At 39.4% G+C, this 24,022-nt stretch overlaps 1 protein-coding gene and 1 long non-coding RNA gene across 4 annotated transcripts in view; one reads left to right on the top strand and one right to left on the bottom strand.

The window, feature by feature from the left end:
* The window catches only part of LOC124234851 (uncharacterized), a 25,109-nt gene extending 22,111 nt beyond the window's left edge, over positions 1-2,998 (bottom strand). The window contains exon 1 of the long non-coding RNA XR_006887426.1: positions 2,767-2,998. This is a non-coding gene — a long non-coding RNA (uncharacterized LOC124234851). The remainder of the gene's footprint in view (positions 1-2,766) is intronic.
* ADK (adenosine kinase) overlaps positions 1-24,022 on the top strand; it is a 536,863-nt gene that overhangs the window by 33,713 nt on the left and 479,128 nt on the right. The window contains exon 1 of one of the 3 annotated variants that reach the window (XM_046652330.1): positions 3,240-3,387. The exons of the other annotated variants lie outside the window; for them this stretch is intronic. Within the exon in view, the coding sequence (XP_046508286.1) occupies positions 3,374-3,387 (14 nt within the window). The 5' untranslated portion in view covers positions 3,240-3,373. Of the gene's footprint in view, positions 1-3,239; positions 3,388-24,022 lie in introns of those variants that run through there. 3 annotated transcript variants of the gene reach the window in all.

Raw genomic sequence — 24,022 nt, 5'->3', positions numbered from 1 at the left:
CCAGATTCCTATCTAAAGTTATATGACCACACAATAACCAGACCCCATCTGCACTGAAATCATTTAATGACTTTTTACATCATCTTTTCTTTTTCCAGTAAAAATAAGTCACGTACCCATGCCTTATAAATTTAGCCCTAACCCTCAACTCAGGGCAGTAGCAGGAGCTCTGACTGCCGCTGGGTCCTGTCCCCATGCAGCAGCAGCAACAGCTCTTCACTGCCCATGGGTCCTGTCCCCATGCTATTCTGTACCATTCTCTAAATAAAAGAGCACAACTGCCAGACCTTGAGAGTCCAAGAAATCTTTCTTTCGACTCCTCGGCTCACCGACCCCGCATTACTGCTGTTCTGTTTAAGCCAGAGGAACAAGTGACTAATTCTTTTTTTTTTTAAAGATTTTATTTTTCCTTTTTCTCCCCAAAGCCCCCCAGTACATAGTTGTGTATTTTTAGTTGTGGGTCCTTCTAGTTGTGGCATGTGGGATGCCGCCTCAGCATGGCTTGATGAGCGGTCCCCTGTCCGTGCCCAGGATTCCAACTGGTGAAACCCTGGGCTCCTGAAGTGGAGTGCGCAAACTTAACCATTCAGCCGTGGGGCCGGCCCATTGACTAATTCTGCTTGTGGACGTTTGGTTCAAGTCTCTATCAGCCAAGGATAGCTCTCTTTTTAACTGACTTTTCTCATGGACGAAAAACATCAGATTTATGAGTCCATGGCTTCATTCTGGATAGGCATTCCCCAAATTAAAGAGACAATGCTGAAATAAGCATTTTCGAAAGAAACTTGAAATCTTTTGGAATATTTGATGTTTTAGATGGTTAGCAAGGAACCACAGATCTGTATAAATGGATCTGTCTACTATTTTCATTTTGTGAACATTATTATTCTGTCAGTGGGGCAGTGATAACTTAGATAGTAGAACAGCACTGTCCAGTAGACCTATAATGCAAGATGCATATAATTTTAAATTTCTAGTAGCCACATTAAAAAAATGAAAAGATAGTTTAATCTTAATATTTTATTTAACCCAATATAGCAAAATATTATTTTAACATGTAATCAATATAAAAATTATTACTGAGATATTTTATATATTGTTTTGCACTGTCTTGAAAAATCTGGTATTTTATATACTTATAGTGTCTCAATTGGGATGCTAAATTTTCAAGTTAAAAGGTGGAAATGTAGTCCAATAAAAACGAAATTGTGTTCAATAGAAAAATATTATACATTGCCTTGGTTTTAAAATTTTAAACTAGTTAAATTAAAAATTAAGTTCTTTCGGTCATATTAGCTACATTTCAGTATCACATGATGTTGGTTTGTGTTTCTAATGTAACTGATTTCAGACCTATGGAACCGATCATCATCCTGTACTGTCAGTAAATGAAGGCCACTGGAAGTTGTAGTCTAATATAAATATTACTATACAGAGAATAATAGAGGAAATAAAAGCTATTTAGGTCATAAAGCATCTACTGATTTTTCCCTCTATCTTCCAGCAGTTGGAATTAATTTACCTGTTTTTTTATTAGTGGTTCAGAATCAGTTTCTTAACTCTCTACCCCACTAAATTGTAAAATTAGGGCCAGGAGAGTCCTTCCAATTTTTTTCTTCTAGCATTAGATCCTTGCTTCAGAGCGCTGCTTTTCAGAAAAGTGAGGTAATCTGGCAATAAAGTGTGGCAAGCAGGATAGTATTGATGTGGGGTCGGTGAGCCGAGGAGTCAAAAGAAAGATTTCTTGGACTCTCAAGGTCTAGCAGTGGTGCTCTTTTATTTAGAGAATAGTGTGGAATAGCATGGGGACAGGACCCATGGGCAGTCAGAGCTGCTGCTGCCGCTTCTGCTGCAAACATGGGTGGAGAGTAAGGCTAAATTTAAGGCATAGGCATGTGAGTGTTATCTCTTTACAAGACAAAGGAAAGAAGATGTAAAAAAGTTAAAATGCTATCAGTGCCGATAGGGTCCGCCCTTGGGTGTCCCACAACTTTTAGATAAGAATCAAACTGGATTGAGTAAATGGCAGAAGTCACCGCTTAAATATTATCCTCAGCCAAAGACAAAGGAGGATTTGGGGGCGGGTCAGTTACATGAGGTTGCCAGAGAGTAAACAACTTAAGTTCTTGCCTTCCCCATTAAGAGTTTCCAGAGATAAGGCCATCCCCCCTTCCTTCACAAATGCAAATATCTCTCAAGCAAATTCCAGTCCTTGGATCCTGCTTCTCCTCTGCAGTTTTAAAATTAAGTAGCCTAAAATCCTCATCAGTATGAATGGGCTAGTTTGGCCCAGAGATTTTTTTTTTTGAGGAACATTAGCCCTGAGCTAACATCTGCCATCAATCCTCCTCTTTTGCTGAGGAAGGCTGGCCCTGAGCTAACATCCGTGCCTATCTTCCTCTACTTTATATGTGGGACGCCTACCACAGCATGGGTTGCCCAGCAGTGCCATGTCCACGACCGGGATCCAAACCGGTGAACCCCGGGCCAACGAAGCAGAACGTGGGCACTTAACCGCTGCGCACCCGGCCGGCCCCAAAGCCCAGGGATTTTAAAACTTTATGTGTGTATCTGGATCACCTGGGAACTTGTTAAAAATACGAATGTCCAGGCCTCACCCTTACAGATTCTGATTCACAAAGTTTACAGTGAGCCCGGGACACTTCCATATTAAATAAACTGACCTAAGTGCTTCTGAAGTCCAAGAACCTTGGAGGACCATCGCACTCAGCAAATGACTTTTAAAGGCTGCGAGTTCGAATTTACCATACTGTGCTAGTGTTGCCACGTGTTCGATTTTCCCCGGGCTGTGGCTTCCAGGCGGCTGGTGCTCTTCTGCAGAGGGGTTTGGAAGCTGTTCAACCCATCCTCGAAGATTGCCTTGATAGCGTCCCCGTCCCAAGTCCTCTTAACGCGACCTGACCACGCCGAGGTAGACCGTGGCCGCGTGACCGATGAACCTGTTGCCAGTCGGGGCGGCCATTTTTGAGGCGGGCACCCAACCTCTTGCCCCGCAATTTTCGCGAAGGGAGGGAACACTGTTACCAGGACTCAAGATGGCCACCGGGCCAGCTAGCCAGCCAGCTAGACCGGCGCCAGGAAGGCGGCACGAGACGCGCGGGCGGGTAGTCGTGGCGCGCCACGCCCAGGGCTCATCTTCGGCCGCGGACCTGGCGCAGCGCCCGCCCCCTGCGTACGCGGCCAATCAGTGCGCGGGCCCGTCCGCGGGGGCCGCCCGCGCGCGGGGTGTGTGAGGACGCGCTCTTAGTCGCTGAGTGCCTGAGCAGAGGAGCGGTCGCTGTGGTACCTGCTGCCACTGCTCACACACAGCATCGGACGCGAGGGCTCGTGCGTGGGGCAGGAAGGTGAAGCCATGACGTCTGTCAGGTAATGAGAGGGCTGCAGCCTAAAGTGCTCGCTTGTTGGGCGTTAGCCTCCTGACTGCCTGAGAACTGTCGCCCCTTCTCTTGGGTGGTCTGGAGCCTTCTAGTGCCACCAGCCCCCCTCATGTTGGAGCTCTCTCCGCACTTTTCATTTGGTCATTTCTGCTTTCCTCAGAAGTTTTTGGGTCTGTGGCATGTGGCGGAGCCCTGTAAGTAGCCGCACCGCTGAGGTGATCCTCGCCCAGAGTCCAGGGTTTGAAGCTTGCTTGTGTGTGTAGTGGATTTTTCATGAAAAATGTAGCCACCTCTCCCCCCAGGGGTGACCTGGGGCCTGAGGAAGTTTGAGGTGCACCCTGTGTGTCCATGCCTGCGTGTCGTGCCTTCCGACAGAACTTCGTTGGTGGCCGTGAGCAGACCTGCAAAGTTGGCCCTTCTCTGAAGCAGGTAGATCGCCCACAAGGTGTGAAACTGCAAGTCCCGCGAATTTGCTTATGACTGGAATTAGTTACTACTCTGGTTCCCGAAGGCACAGATTTATCTGCTTATATCTGAGAGTCTCAAATGAAATTAGTTTTGTGAGATGGTATATAACGAAAGCGAAAGCAATAATCAGGAGACTTCTCCGAAATTGCGCTTTTCCGTAGTTTTGGAGGATTTTTTTTTAATGGCAGCAGGGTAATGGGCCTGTCCGCTTTCTGTGGGGAGCATTGACTGACTTAAGCTAATGCAGCTATGTATAAAAAGAGATAAATTGACGTATTTACCCACTGTTCTGAACTGCCTCTTTTAAAGTAGATCTTGGCCTTTATAGTCCCAGAGAAAGGGAGGCCCCAACACAAATACCAAGAGAATCGAATAAGTTAATTTTTGGTCTTTGAGCTTCCAGCAGCCTAAGTCTTGGTGATTTAACGATTTCTCAGGGGTAATTTTTGACTACGCAATATTTAAGAGATACCCTTAGGTAAGATAAGGTAAAATGCGACTGTGCTGAATTTGGAAACATTTTCTCTTTCTTAAATTGCATAATCCTATACAAACAGAGACAAACAGTACTTACCTCATTATGCAGGAGACATTTGGATGCTGAAAGATGGAAAGCCACATGAAAAGGTTTCACAGTAAATTATATTGGGACATATAAATCTAGCTATTAATGCTGACAGTATTTTAGCATGAATTAGGATTATGCTCTTAAGCCAAATTAATCCCCCCCACCCCAGTCTTGCTCCCACTCCCATCATGGCAGCCTCTTGCTAATTAGGAGTGAGGGTCAAATACTTTTTCTGGTAAGAATCAGTTCTTATGTGGACTCAATTTTAATTGACCATAGTCTTCCTGGCTACTGTTCAGTGGAGAAACACACAATCTGATGCTTCTGCTGTTTGGTAAGTGACAACAGGGTACCCCCCTCCTTTTTTTTTTTGGTGAGGAAGATTGGCCCTGAGCTAACATCTGTGGCAGTCTTCTTCTGTTTTGTATGTGGGATGCTCCCACAGCATGGCTTGATCAGTGGTGCGTAGGTCCATGCTGGGATCTGCTGGGATCGGAACCTGCAACCCCAGGGCCTCCAAAGCAGAGTCCACAAACTTAACCACTAGGCCGGCCCAGGGTGTATCTTTTAATGTAGGGGTTGAGTGGTGGTTGTTTTCAAGACTGTCTTAAAGGTTGACACCAGCCTTATTTGACTTATTATGGAGGGATATATAACTGCCAATAGTTAACATTTATCATTTATGCTTGTTTCTTCAGATGTTAGTCTGCATTTTACATAGTCTTGAACTACAGCGACGTGACTGGAAAAAAAGATTTATAGATGTCATTTAAACAAGCTACCACATTTTACACCTGAGGAAACTAAGACCAAGACAAGTTGAGTGCCTTGGACACAGTCAGTTAGTGGCAGAGTTAGGAATTGAATCCAGATATCCATAATCTAATGCTCTGCATGATGCAGACAGAAACAGTATAGTACTTAAATTTCCTGAAAAAACTGCTTCTATGGACAAAAATTGGAAAGTATTGTGAGAGACAACTATAGTAACTCTTTTGCTTTCCTCTAGTCCTCCAAGGAACTTGATAACTTAGATTTAGGAGTAGATAGGCAGACTGTTGAAGTTGAAGCAGCCCTATATATGTGGTGACAGTTTTGAATGAGTTGGTAATCCTACAGATACCAGCCAGTTCCCAGTGAGGACAGCATTTAATGCAATTATGTCATACCTTTAGTTTTCACAATCATGATGTTAGGCATGTTCCCATTTTGTACCCAGTCTTAACAGTAGTGCAAAAGATAGGTATTATTGACCCACTTTTACTGGTGTGGAGAGTGATCAAGATCATAATTTATCAAAATATGACTGTGTCCAATGTTGTTTTTTACACTACACTTAAAATAATTGTTGTAAATATAGTAATATGTGACTCTTTGCAATGACTGTGACAGAATATAGGATTGGAAACCAATGAGGACCAGTCATCTACATACCTGGGTTCTAGTTGAGGGTCTTTTTCTCTTCTCTGGACATTTGTTTAATGAAATACTGAGTGATGGTGTTGTTGAGTAGGTATGAAAGTGCTTTTAAATTTTAAGGCATTTTATAAATGCAGTATTCTCTTGTTAAAAACAGTTTTAGCCCCCTAGAGAATGGTGTCGTCTGAAAAGAAATGTTTAAATCTTAAATTTTTAAGCAGGAAGCAAACTTACCTAGATAATTCCCTCATTTTACAGTTGAAGAAACTGAAGCCAAGAGATACCATGATTTGTTCAAGTTCGCACAGATAGTTGCATATCTTTTATTTTTTTATTTTTTTAAAGATTTTATTTTTTCCTTTTTCTCCCCAAAGCCCCCCGGTACATAGTTGTGTATTCTTCGTTGTGGGTTCTTCTAGTTGTGGCATGTGGGACGCTGCCTCAGCGTGGTCTGACGAGCAGTGCCATGTCCGCGCCCAGGATTCGAACCAACGAAACACTGGGCCGCCTGCAGCGGAGCGCGCGAACTTAACCACTCGGCCACGGGGCCAGCCCCGATAGTTGCATATCTTGAACTAGAGCCCAGATCTCTAGACACTTGGTTCAATGCCTTTTCCAGTGTAGGATTCAACTACTAGGAATCCTAAATAATGGCTTAAATCAAAAGAATTTTTTCAGAAACTTAAGACCTTTGAATGAATTTGGCTGGACATACTTCCCTCTGACTTTTATTATTTGTATTCTATTCTGCTACATCATTACTGATGAAGAGTCTAAATTTACAGCCCCTAAAACCAATTATCCTTGAAGAACAACTTTTATCCTTGTCACGTATACCAGATTCCATCTGGTCTTCATTTGGGAAATGATAGAACATATTTGGCAAATTGATGCTTTTGTCATTTTTAATCGGCCCAATAGGAAAGTTGATGCTTGAGTTAAATTCAAGAGACAGAGGAAAATGTAGAATGTCAGGACTAGAAGAGAATCTTAGACAGCATTTTACTCTTTTTCTTTATACTGGACTTTGAGGCCCAAAGTGAAGTGATGTGTCTTAGTTAGGCAGTAGTAGAGCTTAATATAGAACTTAGGTCTTCTGACTCTTACTTTATGCACTTTTCACTGAGCAACACTATTTCAGAATATCCCTATGAATATTGCCTTGTTTTCCTAACATCAGTATCTGGTCTGATTTGGGCATTGCTTACAGTTTGAGTTTATGCCAGGAAAGACTGGGAAAATGAGATAGGGAGACGGGGAGAGTATTTGCTATAGAGCTGAGGAGCCCTATTCTTTGGCCTGCCCAGACAGGTCAGATTTGGTCTAAGTCTATTCTGGGACTCAGCATGATTGTGCCCTACATGATGATTCTGGAACGGCTTCTGTGGGTTAGGCCCACATTGGAAAATTTATGTGGGCTGTGGGTGGGGTGGGTCCTGGGGTGTTTTTCTCCGAAGACTCAAAACTTTTTGAGATGCGTCCAATAGGATCTGCCAAGCCACTCAGGTCGAGAACATTCATATAGAGACTAAAATCTGGCTAAGATTGAAACTGCCTTACTTTGTTGAATTGGTTTCTTTAGAACCTTTAAGCAGATTTTCAAACTTGTTTCATGACCTGTGTCTTTTATAAGAATTGTAAATTTCAGATTGCTTTGCAAACTTTATGCTGTGGGATGTCTTAGTGAGGCAAATGAGCTTTTAAAATAAAATTGAATTGTTTCATTTATAAAAAATTTTGAAGAACTAAAACAGGAATCCTTTTCTTACAGAACTGCAATGTTGTCAACTGTTAATGCTCGTATTTATAAATAGGTCATCTTTGTTTGAAAAAGCATACAAGATTTTCTCACTCCACGTCTTTCCAGCCACAGTATTGCTACATTAAGCAGAACTGTCAGAGATAAAATGGAACCATAATGGTTGTCTAGACTCTTTGAATGTTAACCCTTTCCTGTAACATTAGTTAACAATCATGTCTCTTTACCTCTTCATACCTAACCGGTTAAATTATTTTAAAAGATACTGTAATAAAACATAAGTATGGATTCTTATTTTCAAATAGCAAAGCTAACTTATGAAAAGGATCAATGTATGTCCCAGTTTGCCCAGAACAATCCTGGGTCATGCCTGTTATTCTGCATAATTATTTATTTATTTTTTTTAAGATTTTATTTTTTCCTTTTTCTCCCCAAAGCCCCCCGGTACATAGTTGTGTATTCTTCGTTGTGGGTTCTTCTAGTTGTGGCATGTGGGACGCTGCCTCAGCGTGGTCTGATGAGCAGTGCCGTGTCCGCGCCCAGGATTTGAACTAACGAAACACTGGGCCGCTTGCAGCGGAGCGCATGAACTTAACCACTCGGCCACGGGGCCAGCCCCAATTCTGCATAATTATTAATAGCTCGCTCTTTGCTCTCAAAAGTGTCCTGTTTGGATAATAAATTATCTGGTCACCTGCTTACACACTACGATAATTTTCTTGTGGTAGATTTTGGTCATTGAAACGTTCTTTGAAGTAGGATCATAAGATAATGAAATATTGGCCTGTTCTGGCCAGATTTGGATAATTTTCATTGGTCATTTTTATTAAGAGAGTTCTGAGTGTCTAACTGTAGTGTATTGAACAAGAAAGCACATTGTTTGAAGTTAGGAATCATTTGTTTGTTGTCTGACCTTTGGCAGGTTATAAAACCTTTCTGAACTTCTTGTTTCTGTAAACAGGGATAATAGCAATACCTGTCCTATGGGGTATGGTGAGGATTTAAAGGTGATAACATATATAAAAATGCTTTATAAGCTGCAAATTGCTATATAAATGTTAGTCATTATGTCACACATGTGTTCTTGAAAAAGTGAATTTAAAATGAACAATTTTATCTAGTTTAGGGGAACTTGCCGTTTAACAGAGTGTAGACAGTCTTTTAGAAGTGTTTTGCTGTAGGGGCTGGCCCCGTGGCCGAGTGGTTAAGTCCGCGCGCTCCGCTGCAGGTGGCCCAGTGTTTCGTTGGTTCGAATCCTGGGCGCGGACATGGCACTGCTCATCAAACCACGCTGAGGCAGCGTCCCACATGGCACAACTAGAAGGACCCACAACGAAGAATGTACAACTATGTACTGGGGGGCTTTGGGGAGAAAAATGGAAAAAAAAATCTTTAAAAAAATAAAAAATAAATAATAAAAAAAAAGAAGGCTGTAACGGGAAGCAAGTAAATAATAGTAGTTGGAGATATATGTGGAAGTGAGGGTTTTTTTGGGGAGGAGTCTGAAATTTCAACATATTGTATGCTGACAAGAATGATCCAATAGAAAGCCAAAAAATAGATGATGCTGGACCGAGGGAGGAGATAATTTCCTTGAGTATACAAGAAGGCATAGGATCTAGAATACAAATGCAAGTATTGGCCTTACGTAGCCTAAGGGACACAAATATTTCTCTAGTCTGTTCACTTAAAAAAAAATGCCAACAGTATAATTTACATACAGTAAAATCACAGATCTTAAGTTCACTGAATTTTGGCTATCTATATATTTGTGTAAATATCACCCATGTTAACATACAAACCTGTTCAACTTGCCGGAAAGTTTTCTCCTGCCTCTTTTCAAAATCAATCCCACTCCCTGCCCAACCCAGGCAACCCTTTTCTAACCTCTATCAGTAGAGATTAGTTTTGCCTATTCTAGAACTTCATATAAATGGAATTGTACAGTAAGTACACTGTATCTGATTACTTCTGTTCAATAATAATTTTGAGATTCATCCATTTTGAAATGTGTATCAGTAGTTGGTTTTCATTGCCGAGTAACAGTGTGTTATAACAACAGTTCTGTTGTTGGACTTTAAGTTGTTTCTACTTTTTGGTTACTATTAGGAAAGCTGCTGTTGCAATTTTTGTATAAGCCTTTATGTGGACTTGGGTAAATACCTAGATGTGGTGTTGCTGTGTCCTAGGGTAGATGTATGTTTAACTTTAGAAACCACCAAACTTTTTCAAAAATGGAAAACTGAACCCATTCGACGTTCCCACTGGGGCTATTATAAGAGTTCTTGTTATTCCACATTCTTGACAATGTTTTGTATTTTTGATTTTAACCATTCTGGTGAGTGTGTAGTTATATTTTATTGTGGCTTTAGTTTGTAGTTCCTTGATGGCTAATGATGTTGTGATTATAGTCCATTTGCTTATCTTTCTTTTGAACTGTCAGTTCAAGTTTATTACCTATATTTTGATTGAGTTATCTTTTTGTTGCTGATTTGTAGTTCTTTTTATATTCTGGATGCAAGTTATTTGTCAGATTTTACACACACACACATTTACATATGTAGCAAATATTTTCTCCTTGTCTGATCTATGCCTTTCCATTTTCTCAATGTCTTTTGGAAGGAGAAGTTTTAAATTTTGATGAGGTCAAATGCATTGATTTAATTTATTTTATTTTATGGTTGTTAACTATTGTCTTCTTTGAAATCTTTCCTTACCTCTATTCTCTTCTGTTTTCTTCTAGAAACTATAGTTTTAGCTTTCACATTTAGGTCTATGATTCATCTTAAATTAATTTTTTGCTATGGTGTAAGGGTTTCTCAATCAACCGATTAGATAGGTATAGGTCTTTTGCTGGACTCACTATTCCAATCCTTTGATATATTTGTATATTGTTATCCCAGTACCGCACTGTCTTAATTATTGTAGCTTTGTAAGATTGATATTATTTCTTTACATTTTTGATAGACTTCAACAGTGAAGCCACTTGGGCCTGGAATGTTTTTTGGGTGAAGAGGTGGAAGGTTTCAAATTACAAATTCAGTTTCTTTAACTGATGTATGATTATTCAGATTTTCCATTTTATCCTGTGTCAGTGTGGGAAGTTGCATTTTTAAAGAAGTTTATTCTAAATTGTTGAGTAGTTATAAAGTTGCTTATAATATTCCGTTAGTATCCATTTATTGTCTGTGGGCACTGTTTTTATGTCCCCCTTTTCATCCCTGATATTGCTACCTTTTTTTTTCCTTTATAACTTTTTTGGATCAGTCTTGCTAGGGGTTTATCAATTGTATTAATCTTTTCAAAAACTCAGAGTTTGATTTTGTTGAACTTCTGTTTTGGTAATGTTTTCTACTTCATTTATTTTGCTCTCATCTTATTTCCTTGCCTCTATTCTTTTGGATTTAATTTGTTCTTTTCTAGTTTTTTTGAGTTAGAAGTTTAGATCATTGATTTTAAACCTTTCTTGTTTTCTAATATATGCATTTCATATATAAAATGTTCCCCTTTGGGTACTTCTTTAATTGAATCATACAAATTTTGAGATGTGTGTTTAGTTCAAATTATGTTCTAATTTCTATTGTGACTTCTCTGATTCACAGGTCATTTAGAAGTTAATTGTTTAATTTCTAATTACTTGGGGATTTTTATTTATTTAATTTTTAAACATTTTATTTTTTTCCTTTTTCTCCCCAAAGCCCCCTGGTACCTAGTTGTGTAGTTTTAGTTGTGGATCCTTCCAGTTGTGGCATGTGGGATGCCGCCTCAGCATGGCCTGACGAGCGGTGCCATGTCCGCGCCCAGGATTTGAACTGGTGAAACCCTGGGCCACCAAGTGGAGCGCGCGAACTTAACATTTGGCCACTGGGCCGGCCCCGATTTTTAGTTATTTTTAAAACAATGATTTTCAATTTAATTCCATGATGGGAGAATATATTGTTTATACATTGTAAACTCATCTATATTGTATATACAGAGAATATATTGTCTATTATTTCAGTTCTTTGATACCTACTGAGATTAGTTTTATGGCCTGGCCTGTGGTCTGTTTTGGTGAATGTTAATGTCTTTTTGAAGTCTTTAGTTTTGCTTAGCAGTATTTTGAGGTTTTCACTGTAGATGTTTTGCACATCTTTCATTAAGTAAATGAATATTGCAGTGTTGGGTGTAGTTTTCCAAAAATAGCAATTATATCAAATAGTTTGTTTTATTTACTTATTACTACTAATTTATTATTTAATTGAGATATAATTCATATACATAAAATATACCATTTTAAACTGTACAGCTCAGTGGTTTTTCATAGGTTGTGCAGCCACCACCACCATCTAATTCTAGGACGTTTTCATCACCTCAGAAGGAAACCTCACGCCTGTTAGCAGTCACTCTCCATTTCTCCCACCAATCCCCTGGCAACCACTAATCTACTTTGTCTCTGTGAATTTGCCGTATTCTGGACATTTCATAAGTAGGATCATGTAACATTTGGACTTTTGTGTCTGGCGTCTTTCATGGGGTATGTTTTCAAAGTTCGTCTATGTTGTTGCACGTATCAGTATTTAATTCCTTCTTGTGGCTGAATAATATTCTATTGTATGTATATACCACATTTTGTTTATCCATTCATCAGGTGATGGACATTTTTATTTCCACTTTTTGTCTGCTATGAGTGATGCTACTATGAACGTTCATGTATAAGTTTTTGTGTTGTCACGTGTTTTCATTTCTCCTGGGTATATACTCAGGAGTGGAATTATTAGGTCATGTGGTAATTTTATGTTTACTTTTTTGAGGAACTGCCAAGCTTTTTTCTAAGCTAACTGCAATATTTTGTATTTCCAACAGCAGTGTATGAGGATTCCAGTTTCTCTACATTCTTGCCAATACTTAATTCTCCTAGTCTTTGCTGAGAGGCTCTGTGTGTTCAGTGAGGCATACCTTCAACACTCAGCCAGGCTTAACAACTGTGCCATAGCCTTTATTTCCTGCTTGTCAGAGTCTCATGCTCAGAAATGATTGCTTAGGACCTTTTAAGGTCTTTCTTGAGCATGCCCACAGCCGTGGGCACATGTATGTGGCTTTCTAGATTCTCAGGGATATTCAGAACTTTTCAAAACCTCTTATGGACATCTGATACCCCATTTTTACTTTTAAGTTTTTTGGTTATCTTGTTGTTTACCCCAACTGCTTTAGACAGCTGGGATGTTAAACAATTGCAGCTGATTGATTTTGACAAACACACCTGGGAGAAAAGGCTGTTAGCATTGGGCAGGCTCTGAGTCAGGTCAAATAATGAGAAGCCTTTGGAGTAGGGTTTTTAGGGAACTGCCAGTAAGCTCAAATAATAGCAGTTCTCTGAAAATGGGGCTTTGAAAGAGTTCCAATCCTGATCTGACCCCTCCAGTGGTTGCTAGGCTCCTGGTTTCTACTGTGTTAGGCTTTTTGCTTTTTAAGGTTATCTTGGAGCTTGGAAGAGGGGAGCGGGAATAGGGCAAGTTAAAATGCCACAAAGCTTGCTGTTTTTACTGAGATTCAGCCATTTTTTTTTGAATAAATGCTTCTCAGATTGTTGCAAGCCTTTGGTTAATAGAGTTCTGAAAAAGTTGATTTTGACATTTTTTGCTAGTGTTCATACTGCTTGTATGGGAGAGAGGATTTTTGGAGGCCCTTATTCTGCCATTCCTGGTGATGTCACCCTAATTATTTTTTAAACATTTTTTTATATCCCTACTCTTTCTTTCTTTCAAAATTCTTTGAGACACAAAAAGTTGCAAAAATAGTACAGAGTTCTGGTGCACTCTTCATCCAACTTCCCCCAATTTATGTAAGATAAGTCTTACATAACCATAATATATTACCCAAAACAGGAAATTGATGTTGGTATAGTACTATTAATTTGACTACAGATGTTAGAATTTCTCCAGTTTTTGCATACACTGTTTTTTATTGGGTGGTAGTGGTGTATAGTTCCATGAAATTTTGTTGTGTCCAGATTTGTGTAACCATTAACACGTTAGGGTACTAAACTGTTCTGTTACTGCAAAGAAACTCTTTTGTGTTATCCATTGTGGTCATACCGTCCTCACACCCTTAACCCCTGGCAACTGCTGATCTCTTCTCCGTTGATGTAATTTTCTCACTTTGAGAGTCTTATATAAATGGAATCATACAGTGTGTAACACGTAGATATGGGTTTTATTTTCACTCAGCATAATGCCTTTGAGATCCATCCAAGTTATTGTGTCATAGTTCATTCCTTTTTATTGCTGACTGTTAGTCCATTGTATGGGTGTACCACAGTTTGCTTATTTTTTCACCGTTGAAGGACATGTGGAGTTTTTTACTATTACAAATGAAGCTGTTATGAACATTTCTGTACAGGTTTGTTTGTGAACTTAAGTTTTCTTCCTTTTTTTTTTTTATTAATGTTATGATAGATTTCTTCCTTTTTTTTAGATTTTATTTTTCCTTTTTCTCCCCAAAGCCCCCCGGTACATAGTTGTGTATTTCTAGTTGTGGGTCCTTCTAGTTGTGGCATGTGGGATGCTGCCTCAGAGTGGTGCCATGTCCTTGACCAGGATTTGAACCGGTGAAACCCTGGGCCGCCGAAGCGGAGAACACGAACTTAACCACTTGGCCATGGGGCTGGCCCCTGAACTTAAGTTTTCATTTCTCTAAGATAACTATCTAGTAATGTGCCTCCTTACTCATTTTTGTGTCTGTCTGTTTTACCATATTGAAGAGTGGTGTTAAAATTAAGGTTGTGCATTTGTCTTTCTTTTGTTTCTCTCCAATTTTTTTCTATTTTGAAGCCATTTATTTTCTTGATGAATTGACTTATTTTTTCTTTTGTGAAATTCTTTTGTATCTGGTGATTCTCCTTGTTTTAAAGTCTACCTTGTCTGATATTAATTTAGCCACCACAGGTTTCTTATGATTTAATGTTTGCATGGTATATCTTTTTATCCAACCTTTTATTTTCAAATTCTCTATGGCCTTATATTTAAAGTGTGTCTCTAGGAAATAGCATTTAATTTGTTGTTGTCTTTTTTAATCCAGTGTGACTGTGTGGCAGTTTAAATCTTGATCTTTTAGAGAGTGTTTAATCCATTTACATTTAATGTAACTACTAATATGATTAGGTTTAAGTATAACATCCTTTTGTTTTCCATTTATCCTGTATGTTTTGTCTTTGCTGCCTTTTTTTCTAAATTGGGTATATTTTAATTTTTCATTTTATAGCTATACGTTGGTATACATTTTTTAGCTATACTTTGTTGTATTATCAGATTTTAGTGATTGCTCTAGGAAGTGCAATATTAATTTTTAATTTATCACAACCTATCTTGACTTAGTGTTCTATCATTTCACCTTTGATGTAAGTACCTTTAAAATCTAACTTTACTCTAGACTCAGCCCTGATCTATGGGAACTTGAGAGAAGCAGCAGTCTGTTGATAGAAAAGCAGAACATAGAATCGCAAAATTGATCAAAGTCTGTGTGATTATCATATACTAGTCATTGAGAATACAAATGTAATTAATATTTAAAAAAATCTTTACCCTTTATGTTTAGGTGATTGAGATCAGTTGATTGAGATAAAGTATAAAGCAACTCGTAAAATCAATTGAAAAGTTTATCAAAGAACTTAGAGAACCTAGGGTGAGGGAATGAATAAAACTTTGGAAGGGAGGACAGCAGTGCCTTCCTTAATACACAACTGTAGGAGCTATCATTCACATTGTGAACAGCACCTTCTGGAGTTATGCAAGGGACAGGTTGTGTAGCCTTACATGGTAACCCTTGGGTATGGGTTTGGTAGGGAAGATTTCCTAAGAGAGGTGGGATATGAGAAATTTTGAAAAGATGAATGGGAGTTTGTGAGGCCTAAGAAGTAGGTAGGGGAAGGACTTTGCAGTTAGAGTCTTTCTCAGGGAACAGTGAGGTATCATGATTAGAAAATAGATTGTGTATTTTAAAGAGGTAAAGTTAGAGAGGCATGGTATTTCAATGATTTTAGCATGCACATTTCTTCCCTTTTTAATATCTCTGAAATTAGCATGAATCTTACAACTGATTGTGTCTTGCAGTCATCATGAGAAAGTGGAATGTATCGTAGAATTCATGGCATCTGAGATTTGAGGAAATATAGTGAGTTCCAACTAGACTCAATGTCCGTTATGTTTCAAAAGCTAAGGCTTTTGGATTTTATCCTGTACATAATTGGAAGCTAGGCCGACTTTAAGTAGAAAAATACCATAGTCGGATTTGTGTAAATAATATAATTCTGATGCTATGTACAGGATTTATTGTGGCTGAAAAAAATGAGCAGCAATGTTGAAATTTAGGCAAGGTCTATAGAGGGCCTAGGTTAAAGGCAGTGCCAGTGGGATGTTGTAGGGTTCCTGGTATGAGAAGTGTTTGACAAAACTGAAAAGATAGAGTTGCTAGTAAGGTGGTGCTTATTGATGGAGAGAGATGAATCACATATGAAACTAAGGTTTCTGGATTTAAAGAGAGGATGATTGGTGTAATAGTTAAGGAAAACTCAGTATTTATTCTGGCACCATACTGTAACTAAACATTTTTGCTGGCCAGAGGGCTAATCAGTATTAATATATCAATAGCCAAGACAAATTTTTCTCAGAAACTTTTACTCTAATATCTATGTCAGTGCATAAAATCTGTTAGCTATCCAACAAAATAATTATAGTATAGGTTTATGTTGGCTAGAGGCCTGAATTATGAGACATTTAAAAATTACTGACCAAAAAAAAAAAGTAATTCAGAATCTTTCATTCTAGCATCCATTCCAGGAAAAAAAACATTGCTAACATTTGGAAGAAAATAGTAATCTCAGTGTGGATCAGTCATAGTTTCTGGCCATAGACTGGACCCCATCTTGTTCATATCTAGCAGACAAGATCAAAATGAATGCTTACATATATAGTATCTTCATCATTTAACAAGGGTAATACATGTCTTAGTATTTATTGGCCTGAGAACTAGTTTATATGTATTGGTATTTAAGAAACTAGCTATTTAAAAGAATTAGTGTTTTTAACAGAGTTAATTTATTATATTAGAATGAAGTCATATACTAGTTTCTCAGAGAGGAAAACCTGACGTGAGTAGTTTAAAGTCATTTGCTTTTGGAAATAATTGTACAGTTTATATTTAACTTTGTGTATGAAGACACCTCTTGGATGCTACTTTAAATTCCATTTTCCCCACCTCTCACACTAGCCGCTGTTGCTGCATCGGGTTCCACACAGGCTTTGGTCAGTTACAGTTTGACAGCATCTCTCATCAAGGCCCATACTGTGTACTTCTTGTAATGGGGGACAGTAGTCAATGTATAAATTCTTTCTCTTTTGTCTTTTAGACAGGGAGCTCTGAAGCACATTTTATGAGGTTTCCTGAAAAGTTTGATCAAAGGTCACCTGTAGTGGTGGGAATGAGCAGTATCATCTATAATCATGGCCAACTCAATAACACGTTTTTATAGGCTTTTCTCCTTCCTTGTTTCACTCCCTCATCCCTCACTCCAACTTTTCTGAAGTCACTTTTCAAATACCCTGCTTGTAAGCCTTTGTCTTGGGCTTGCTTTTGGGAGAACCTAGCCTAAGACACCATCTTTTTTTTTTTTTTTAGTGTATACCAGTTCATTTTAAAGGCTACAACTCAGGAACAGCCAAATGGAAGAGATGCATAGGGCAAGTCCACGGTGTGAGTTTTCCAACACCACCCAGCAGTTAACTCAATTCTGATACTATCTACCTGGAGATAGTATTAGATCCCACATGTTGAGGTCTCAGTCCCACAGGACTGCCACTTCCCCCACTTCAGATGCTGGTTGCAAGTTCAGGTTGTTGTTTGTGCTCCTGACCAACCAGCTATAGATCAGATTCCCAGGATCCCCTTGTTGGGTTCAATTAATTAGCTAGAGGGGCTCACAGAACTCAGAGAAACATTTTACTTACTATTTTACTAGTACTAATAAAGTGAAGTATTAGTACTACTAGTAAGTACTATTTTACTTACTAGATTATTATTGTCAAAGGACAAAACTAAAACAATTTAGTAACTTTTTTTTAAATTGAGTTAATGATAGGTTACAATCTTGTGAAATTTCAGTTGTACATTAATGTTTGTCATTCGTGTTGTAGGTGCACCACTTCACCCTTTGTGCCCACCCCCCACCCCACCTTTCCCCTGGTATCCACTAAACTGTTCTCTTAGTCCACATTTTTAAATTCCTCATATGAGTGGAGTCATACACAGATTATCCTTCTCTAGCTGGCTTATTTCACTTAACATAATTCCCTCAAGGTCCGTCCATGTTATTGCAAATGGAATGATTTTGTTCTGTTTTGCAGCTGAGTAGTATTCCATTGTATATATATACCACATCTTCTTTATCCATTCATCTGTTGATGGGCACTTAGGTTGCTTCCACGTCTTGGCTATTGTAAATAATGCTGCAGTGAACATTGGGGTACATAGGACTTCTGGGATTGCTGACTGCAAGCTCTTTGGATAGATACCCAGTATGGGATGGCTGGATTGTATGGTAGTTCTATTTTTAATTTTTTGAGAAATCTCCGTACTGTTTTCCATAGTGGCTGCACCAGTTTGCATTCCCACCAGCAGTGTATGATGGTTCCTTTTGCTCCACAACCTCTCCAACATTTGTTACTATTAGTTTTAGATATTTTTGTCATTTTCATTTGTTTCCAGGTATTTTTTGATTTCTTCTTTAATTTCTTCAGTGATCCATTGCTTGTTCAGTAGTGTGTTGTTTAGTCTCCACGTCTTTGTGCCTTTCTCAGCTTTTTTCTTGTAATTAATTTCTAGCCTTATAGCATGATGATCAAAGAAGATGCTTGTTATTATTTCAATTTTTTTTAAATTTGTAGAGGCTTGCCTTGTTTCCCAACATGTGGTCTATCCTTGAGAATGTTCCATGTGCACTTGAGAAGAATGTGTATTCAGCTGTTTTAGGATGAAGTGATCTATATATGTCTGTTAAGTCCAATTGTTTTAGTTTTTCATTTAACTCCACTATTTCCTTGTTGATTTTCTGTCTGGATGATCTGTCAATTGATGTGAGTGGGGTGTTGAGGTCCCCTACTATTATTGTGTTGTTTTTAACATCTTCCTTTAGGTCTGTTAAAAGTTGCTTTATGAATCTTGGTGCTCCTGTGTTGGGTGCATAGATATTTATAAGCATTATTTGTTCTTGATGAAGTGTCCCTTTGATCATTATATATTGTCCCTCTCTGTCTCTCTGTACCTGTCTTATTTTGAAATCCACTTTGTCTGATATAAGAATTGCAACACGTGCCTTTTTTTGCTTCCTATTAGCTTGAAGTATTGTCCTCCACCCCTTCACCCTGAGCCTGTGTTTGTCCTTGGGCTGAGGTGTGTTTCCTGGAGGCAACAAATTGTTGGACCTTGTTCTTTAATCCATTTTGCCACTCTGTGTCTTTTTATTGGAGAGTTCCATCCGTTTACATTGAGAGTGATTATTGATGCATGTGGACTTAATGCTGTCAATCTGTCGCTCATTATCATGTTTTCCTGCATTTCTTTTCCTGTGTGCTTTAGCCTACCCATTTAATACTGCAATTTCTTATGCTGGGTTTCTTAGATTTTTCCTTATGTATGTTTTGTGGCTTTGTTCTGTTTTATAGTTTAGTGGCTACCCTGAAGTTTGTATTTAGAATCTCGTGTATAATATAGTCTATTCTCTCTGGTGGTCTCTTACTTACTTGGCCTATACTGATTTAGACCCTTTGCTCTTCCCCCCTTAAATAATTATTTTCATTTCTTATTCCAACTCGTGTTGTGAATTTGTAGTTAGAGTGATAAGATCGTCCTTGCTTTGGTAGTTTCCTTACCTTTACCCTAATGCTATAGTTGAATATTTGCTATCCTGTTCTGGTTCTATCCATCGGTCTCCCTAGTCTGTAGTTTGTGACCCCTTTCTCCCTTTTTTCTTTTTTCAGGTATGAGAGCCTTCTTGAGGATTTCTTGTATTGGAGGGCTTTTAGTTACAAATTCCCTTAACTTTTGTTTGTCTGCAAAAGATTTAATTTCTCCCTCATATCTGAAGGAAATTCTTGCTGGATAGAGTATTCTTGGCTGAAGATTTTTATCTTTTAAAGCTTTGAATATGTGACTCCATACTCTCCTAGCTTGTAAGGTTTCTGTAGAGAAATCCGCTGAAAGTCTGATAGGAGCTCCTTTGTGGGTTATTCTCTTCTTTCTTGCTTTCCTGAGTATTCTTTCTTTGTCTTTCCTTCTTGCCATTTGTACTACTTTGTGCCTTGCAGTAGGTCTTTTTACATTGGCAAATCTAGGAGATCTGAAATCTTCCTCTACACACATTTCTCCGTCAATCCTTAGATTTGGGAAGTTTTCTTCTATAATTTCATTAAGCACACTTTCTGCTCCATTTTCCTTTTCCATGTTCTCGGGAATTCCTATGATCCTTAAGTTCTTACTCCTCATTGAATCCATTATCTCTCGGAGATTTTCCTCATTTTTTAAAATTCTTAGTTCTCTTTCTTCCTCTGTCTGGAGCCATTCAGACTGTCTATCTTCAATTATGTTAATTTTCTCTTCTATGATGTCTACATGGGCATTCACGGAATCCGTATTCTGTTTTATCTGGTCCATTGTGTCTTTCATCTCTAGTAATTCTGTTTGATTCTTCTTTATAATTTCAATCTCTTTTGTGAAGTAACTCCAGAACTCATTGGCTTATTTCTCTTTCTCTCTACCTCATTGAGTTTTTTGATTATAGCTGCTCTGAACTCATTTTCACTTAGTTTACCTAATTTCAAGTCCTCAGTACTTAATTCTATGTTTTTATTGTTTTCCTTCTGGTCTGGGGCTTTTAGAAATTGCTGGATGGTAGAGGAGCAGTTTTTTCGCATGGTGGTAGAATTCAGTTGCAGTTACAGCCTGTCGCCACTAGATGGGGGTCGGGAGCCGCGTGTTCTGATCTCTCCGCCTTTGGGCAAGATGGCGGTGCCCAGTGTGCTTTTCCGTGTGGGAGGGGCTGCTTTTCTCATGCACCAGTCTGGATTCCTATCAGTTCTGTTCTCTGGTCTCCGGAGGCCCCAGGTTTATGGGGTACCCGCACAATGAAGCTTTCCCCTGTCAGCGGGTTTCCACTGTACTAGCGAGGGAGTCCTGGATGATTCCCCGGTCGCACGGCCCCTCCCCTGCTCCTTCTCTACCCGCACAGCAGGGATCGCAGACTCTAGGGAGGGAGCGACATTCTCTCCTACCCTGTTCCAGCTCCTCTGAGGCCAGCACCAAGGTCTCTGTTCTCTGCCTTTTTGGTATTGTAGGTCTCTAACGTGTTGGCATTAGATTTATTCTCTGAAGTTCAGTTTTTCCAATCCTTTGTTGTATTTTGAGGGGAGAGAGTCCCAGGTCAGCTCACCCAGCCATTTTCCTCCACCCCTTCTCCAATTTAGTAACAATTTTGATGTCCTTTATTTAAGGGAAAACAATGCATGGATTGAGGGAGTACAGTGCCTCACAAGCAGTGGAGCACTCTTCCCAGGGGATTTTGGTCAAGAGTGAGTTTTCTGGAGTGTTAGAAGGGGGCAAAGCAGAAACAGCATGACTGGCTGGGCTTGCATATCTGATCTTATTTAGAAAGACTAAGGAACAAGGAAATAGGTATAGAGTTGGCTGGGCATTTGAAGAGTAGCAGACTGGATGTACTGCATTTCTGGTCAAGTGGCCCGTACACAGGAACATGAAACTTTGGTTTATTGATGGAGCACTCTGGGCAGGAGTGGCTCCATCTTGGGCCTAGAAATTTATTTCAACCTTATAAAAGGATAGAAGTCAAGAATAGCCAGATGGAAGACAAGGATAGATAGAGCAAGATATGTGGGAGGGGATGGGAGCTTTCATCTTTTGTGGGTGAGCCACTCCCCCCAAATTCCCATGTGTTCACCAACCTGGAAGCTCTCTGAACCCTGTCCGTTTGGATTTTTATGGAGGCTTCATTACATGGGCATGATTGATTAAATCATTGGCCACTGGTGATTGAACTTGGTCTCCAGCCCTTCTCCCCTCCTTGGAGTTGGGGGATGGGACTGAAAGTTCCTATCCTCTGATTACCTCGTTGGTTCCCCTTGCAACCAGTCCTCATCCTTAGGTTATCTGGGGGCTTTCCAAAACTCACCTCATTAACCTAACAAAAGATACCCTTATTCCTCTCCTCACTTAGGAAATTCCAAGGGTTTTAAGAGCTCTGTTCCCAGATGGGATGAAGACCAAATATATATTTCTTATAAATAACAATATCACAGTGTAGGGGAGGAAGAACTATTCCTCTACTCTCTAGGTCTTTCTGACTGGTCTAAGAATTAAATTTACATGAGACAGAATAACAGGGGAAAATCAAACAAAGTTTAATAACATTTATACATGGGAGAAACCCAGGAAAACTGAGTAACTCACCAAAATGGCTCTAGCCACCACCTTCAATACCGTCTTCAGCTAAAGACAAAGAAGGATGTTGGGGGTAGTGGTTTGGGTCTTCAAAGGAAAGGAAGGAAATTTACATGGAGATGGGAAAGCAAATGTTTGATTAACAAATGTTTGCTGGGCCATCTACAGATAACCTGGGATCTGCTTAGCAAGGATCCTCCCAGTCAGTCATACCCAGAGTTATCTATGGTGATGGCCAGTGCTGGTGACAGGCCTTCTATCTTAAATTCTTTTAGGCAGTTAGGGAGAAGGTCAGAGTTTCTTTCAGAGCCTTTTTTTCTTAAAAATAATCAAGCCAGGGGCTGGCCCTGTTGCGCAGCAGTGAAGTTTGCACGTTCCGCTTCTCGGCGGCCTGGGGTTTGCCGGTTCAGATCCTGGGTGTGGATCTATGCACCACTTGTCAAGCCATGCTGTGGTGGGCATCTCATGTATAAAGTAGAGGAAGGTGGACATGGGTTAGCTCAGGGCCAGTCTTCCTCAGCAAAAAGAGAAGGATTGGCAGTAGTTAGCTCAGAGCTAATCTTCCTCAAAAAAGAAAAAAAAAATCAAGCCAAAGAGACACATTTTGGGATGGCTAATTCTGATCCCCCACAGACTTAAGACACAAAGCAGCCTATATATGTAAACAAGTAGGAACTTAGTGTATGAAACTAAACTATAATATTACCATTTATTGTTGATATACAAAGAAAATGTCAAATGATGGTTGAATATGTTTTTTAGACTCCACGTTTCTATGACAGTAAAACCGAAATTCATATAATCTTTACCACAAAGGAAAGAAAAAGGAAACCAAGAAATCTGCCTTGAGGGGCCAGCCTGGTGGTGCTGCAGGTTCTGCTTCTCGGCGGCCCGGGGTTCTACCAGTTCAGATCCTTGGTGCAGACCTATGCACCACTTGTCAAGCCATGCTGTGGTAGGCATCTCACATATAAAGTAGAGGAAGATGGGCATGGATGTTAGCTCAGGGCTAATCTTCCTAAAAAAAAAAAAAAAAAGGAATCTGCCTGAGAATAAGTAAAAGACTTTAGCCTCAGAGAAACTTAAATTAATAGAACGTGGATTCATAATGCAAATACTAACAACCTTGTCTATAGTACAGCTTTATATTAAAAATGCATTACAGGGACAGCCCTGTGGCCAAGTGGTTAAGTTCACACACACTGTTTCAGCGGTCTAGGGTTTGCCAGTTTGGATCCTGGGCATGGACCTATGCACTGCTCATCAAGCCATGCTGTGGTGACGTCCCATGTAGAGGAACTAGAATGACCTACAACTGGGATATACAACTATGTACTGGAGGTTTGGGGAGAAAAAAAAAAAAGAGGAAGATTGGCAACAGACGTTAGCTCAGGGCCAATCTTCCTCACTAAAAAAAAGAAAAAACATTACAAAACTAATGCAGATTCGCAAAATGAAATATGATAATTTATATGTTAGTAATAGAAAACCAGCCTCAAATTGGAATAAACAAAATTATTAACCTAAATGTAATTGAAAAGTCCAAAGAGGGTATAGATTTCAGGTAAAGCTTAATTCAGTGTTCCAGTAACTTCAACAGAAACCTGGTTTCTTTACATTTTTTCCATTCTGTTTTCTGTGATGTCAGATTGATTGCAAGGCAGCCACCTGGGCACCTTGAGATACTTAGGGCTGCCAGTACCTTCTGCACTTGTATCTATTAGGAAGGAAGATGTTCTGTATCTGAGCATTCTTAGAAAAAATCTTGGGTTCATTCTGGTTTGATTGGCTTACGTTACATGCCCATCTCTGAAGTGATCACAAAGGCTCGAGAACTGCATTATGCTGATTGGCTTAGGCATTGCTCTGCCCCAGGTTAAGTCGCTCAGACCCCTACTCTCCATGAACTGGGATGGATCAACGACC

Source organism: Equus quagga, chromosome 2 (genome assembly GCF_021613505.1).
Source record: "Equus quagga isolate Etosha38 chromosome 2, UCLA_HA_Equagga_1.0, whole genome shotgun sequence".
Classification (NCBI taxonomy): domain Eukaryota; kingdom Metazoa; phylum Chordata; class Mammalia; order Perissodactyla; family Equidae; genus Equus; species Equus quagga.
This window is presented reverse-complemented; position numbering and strand designations above follow the sequence as displayed.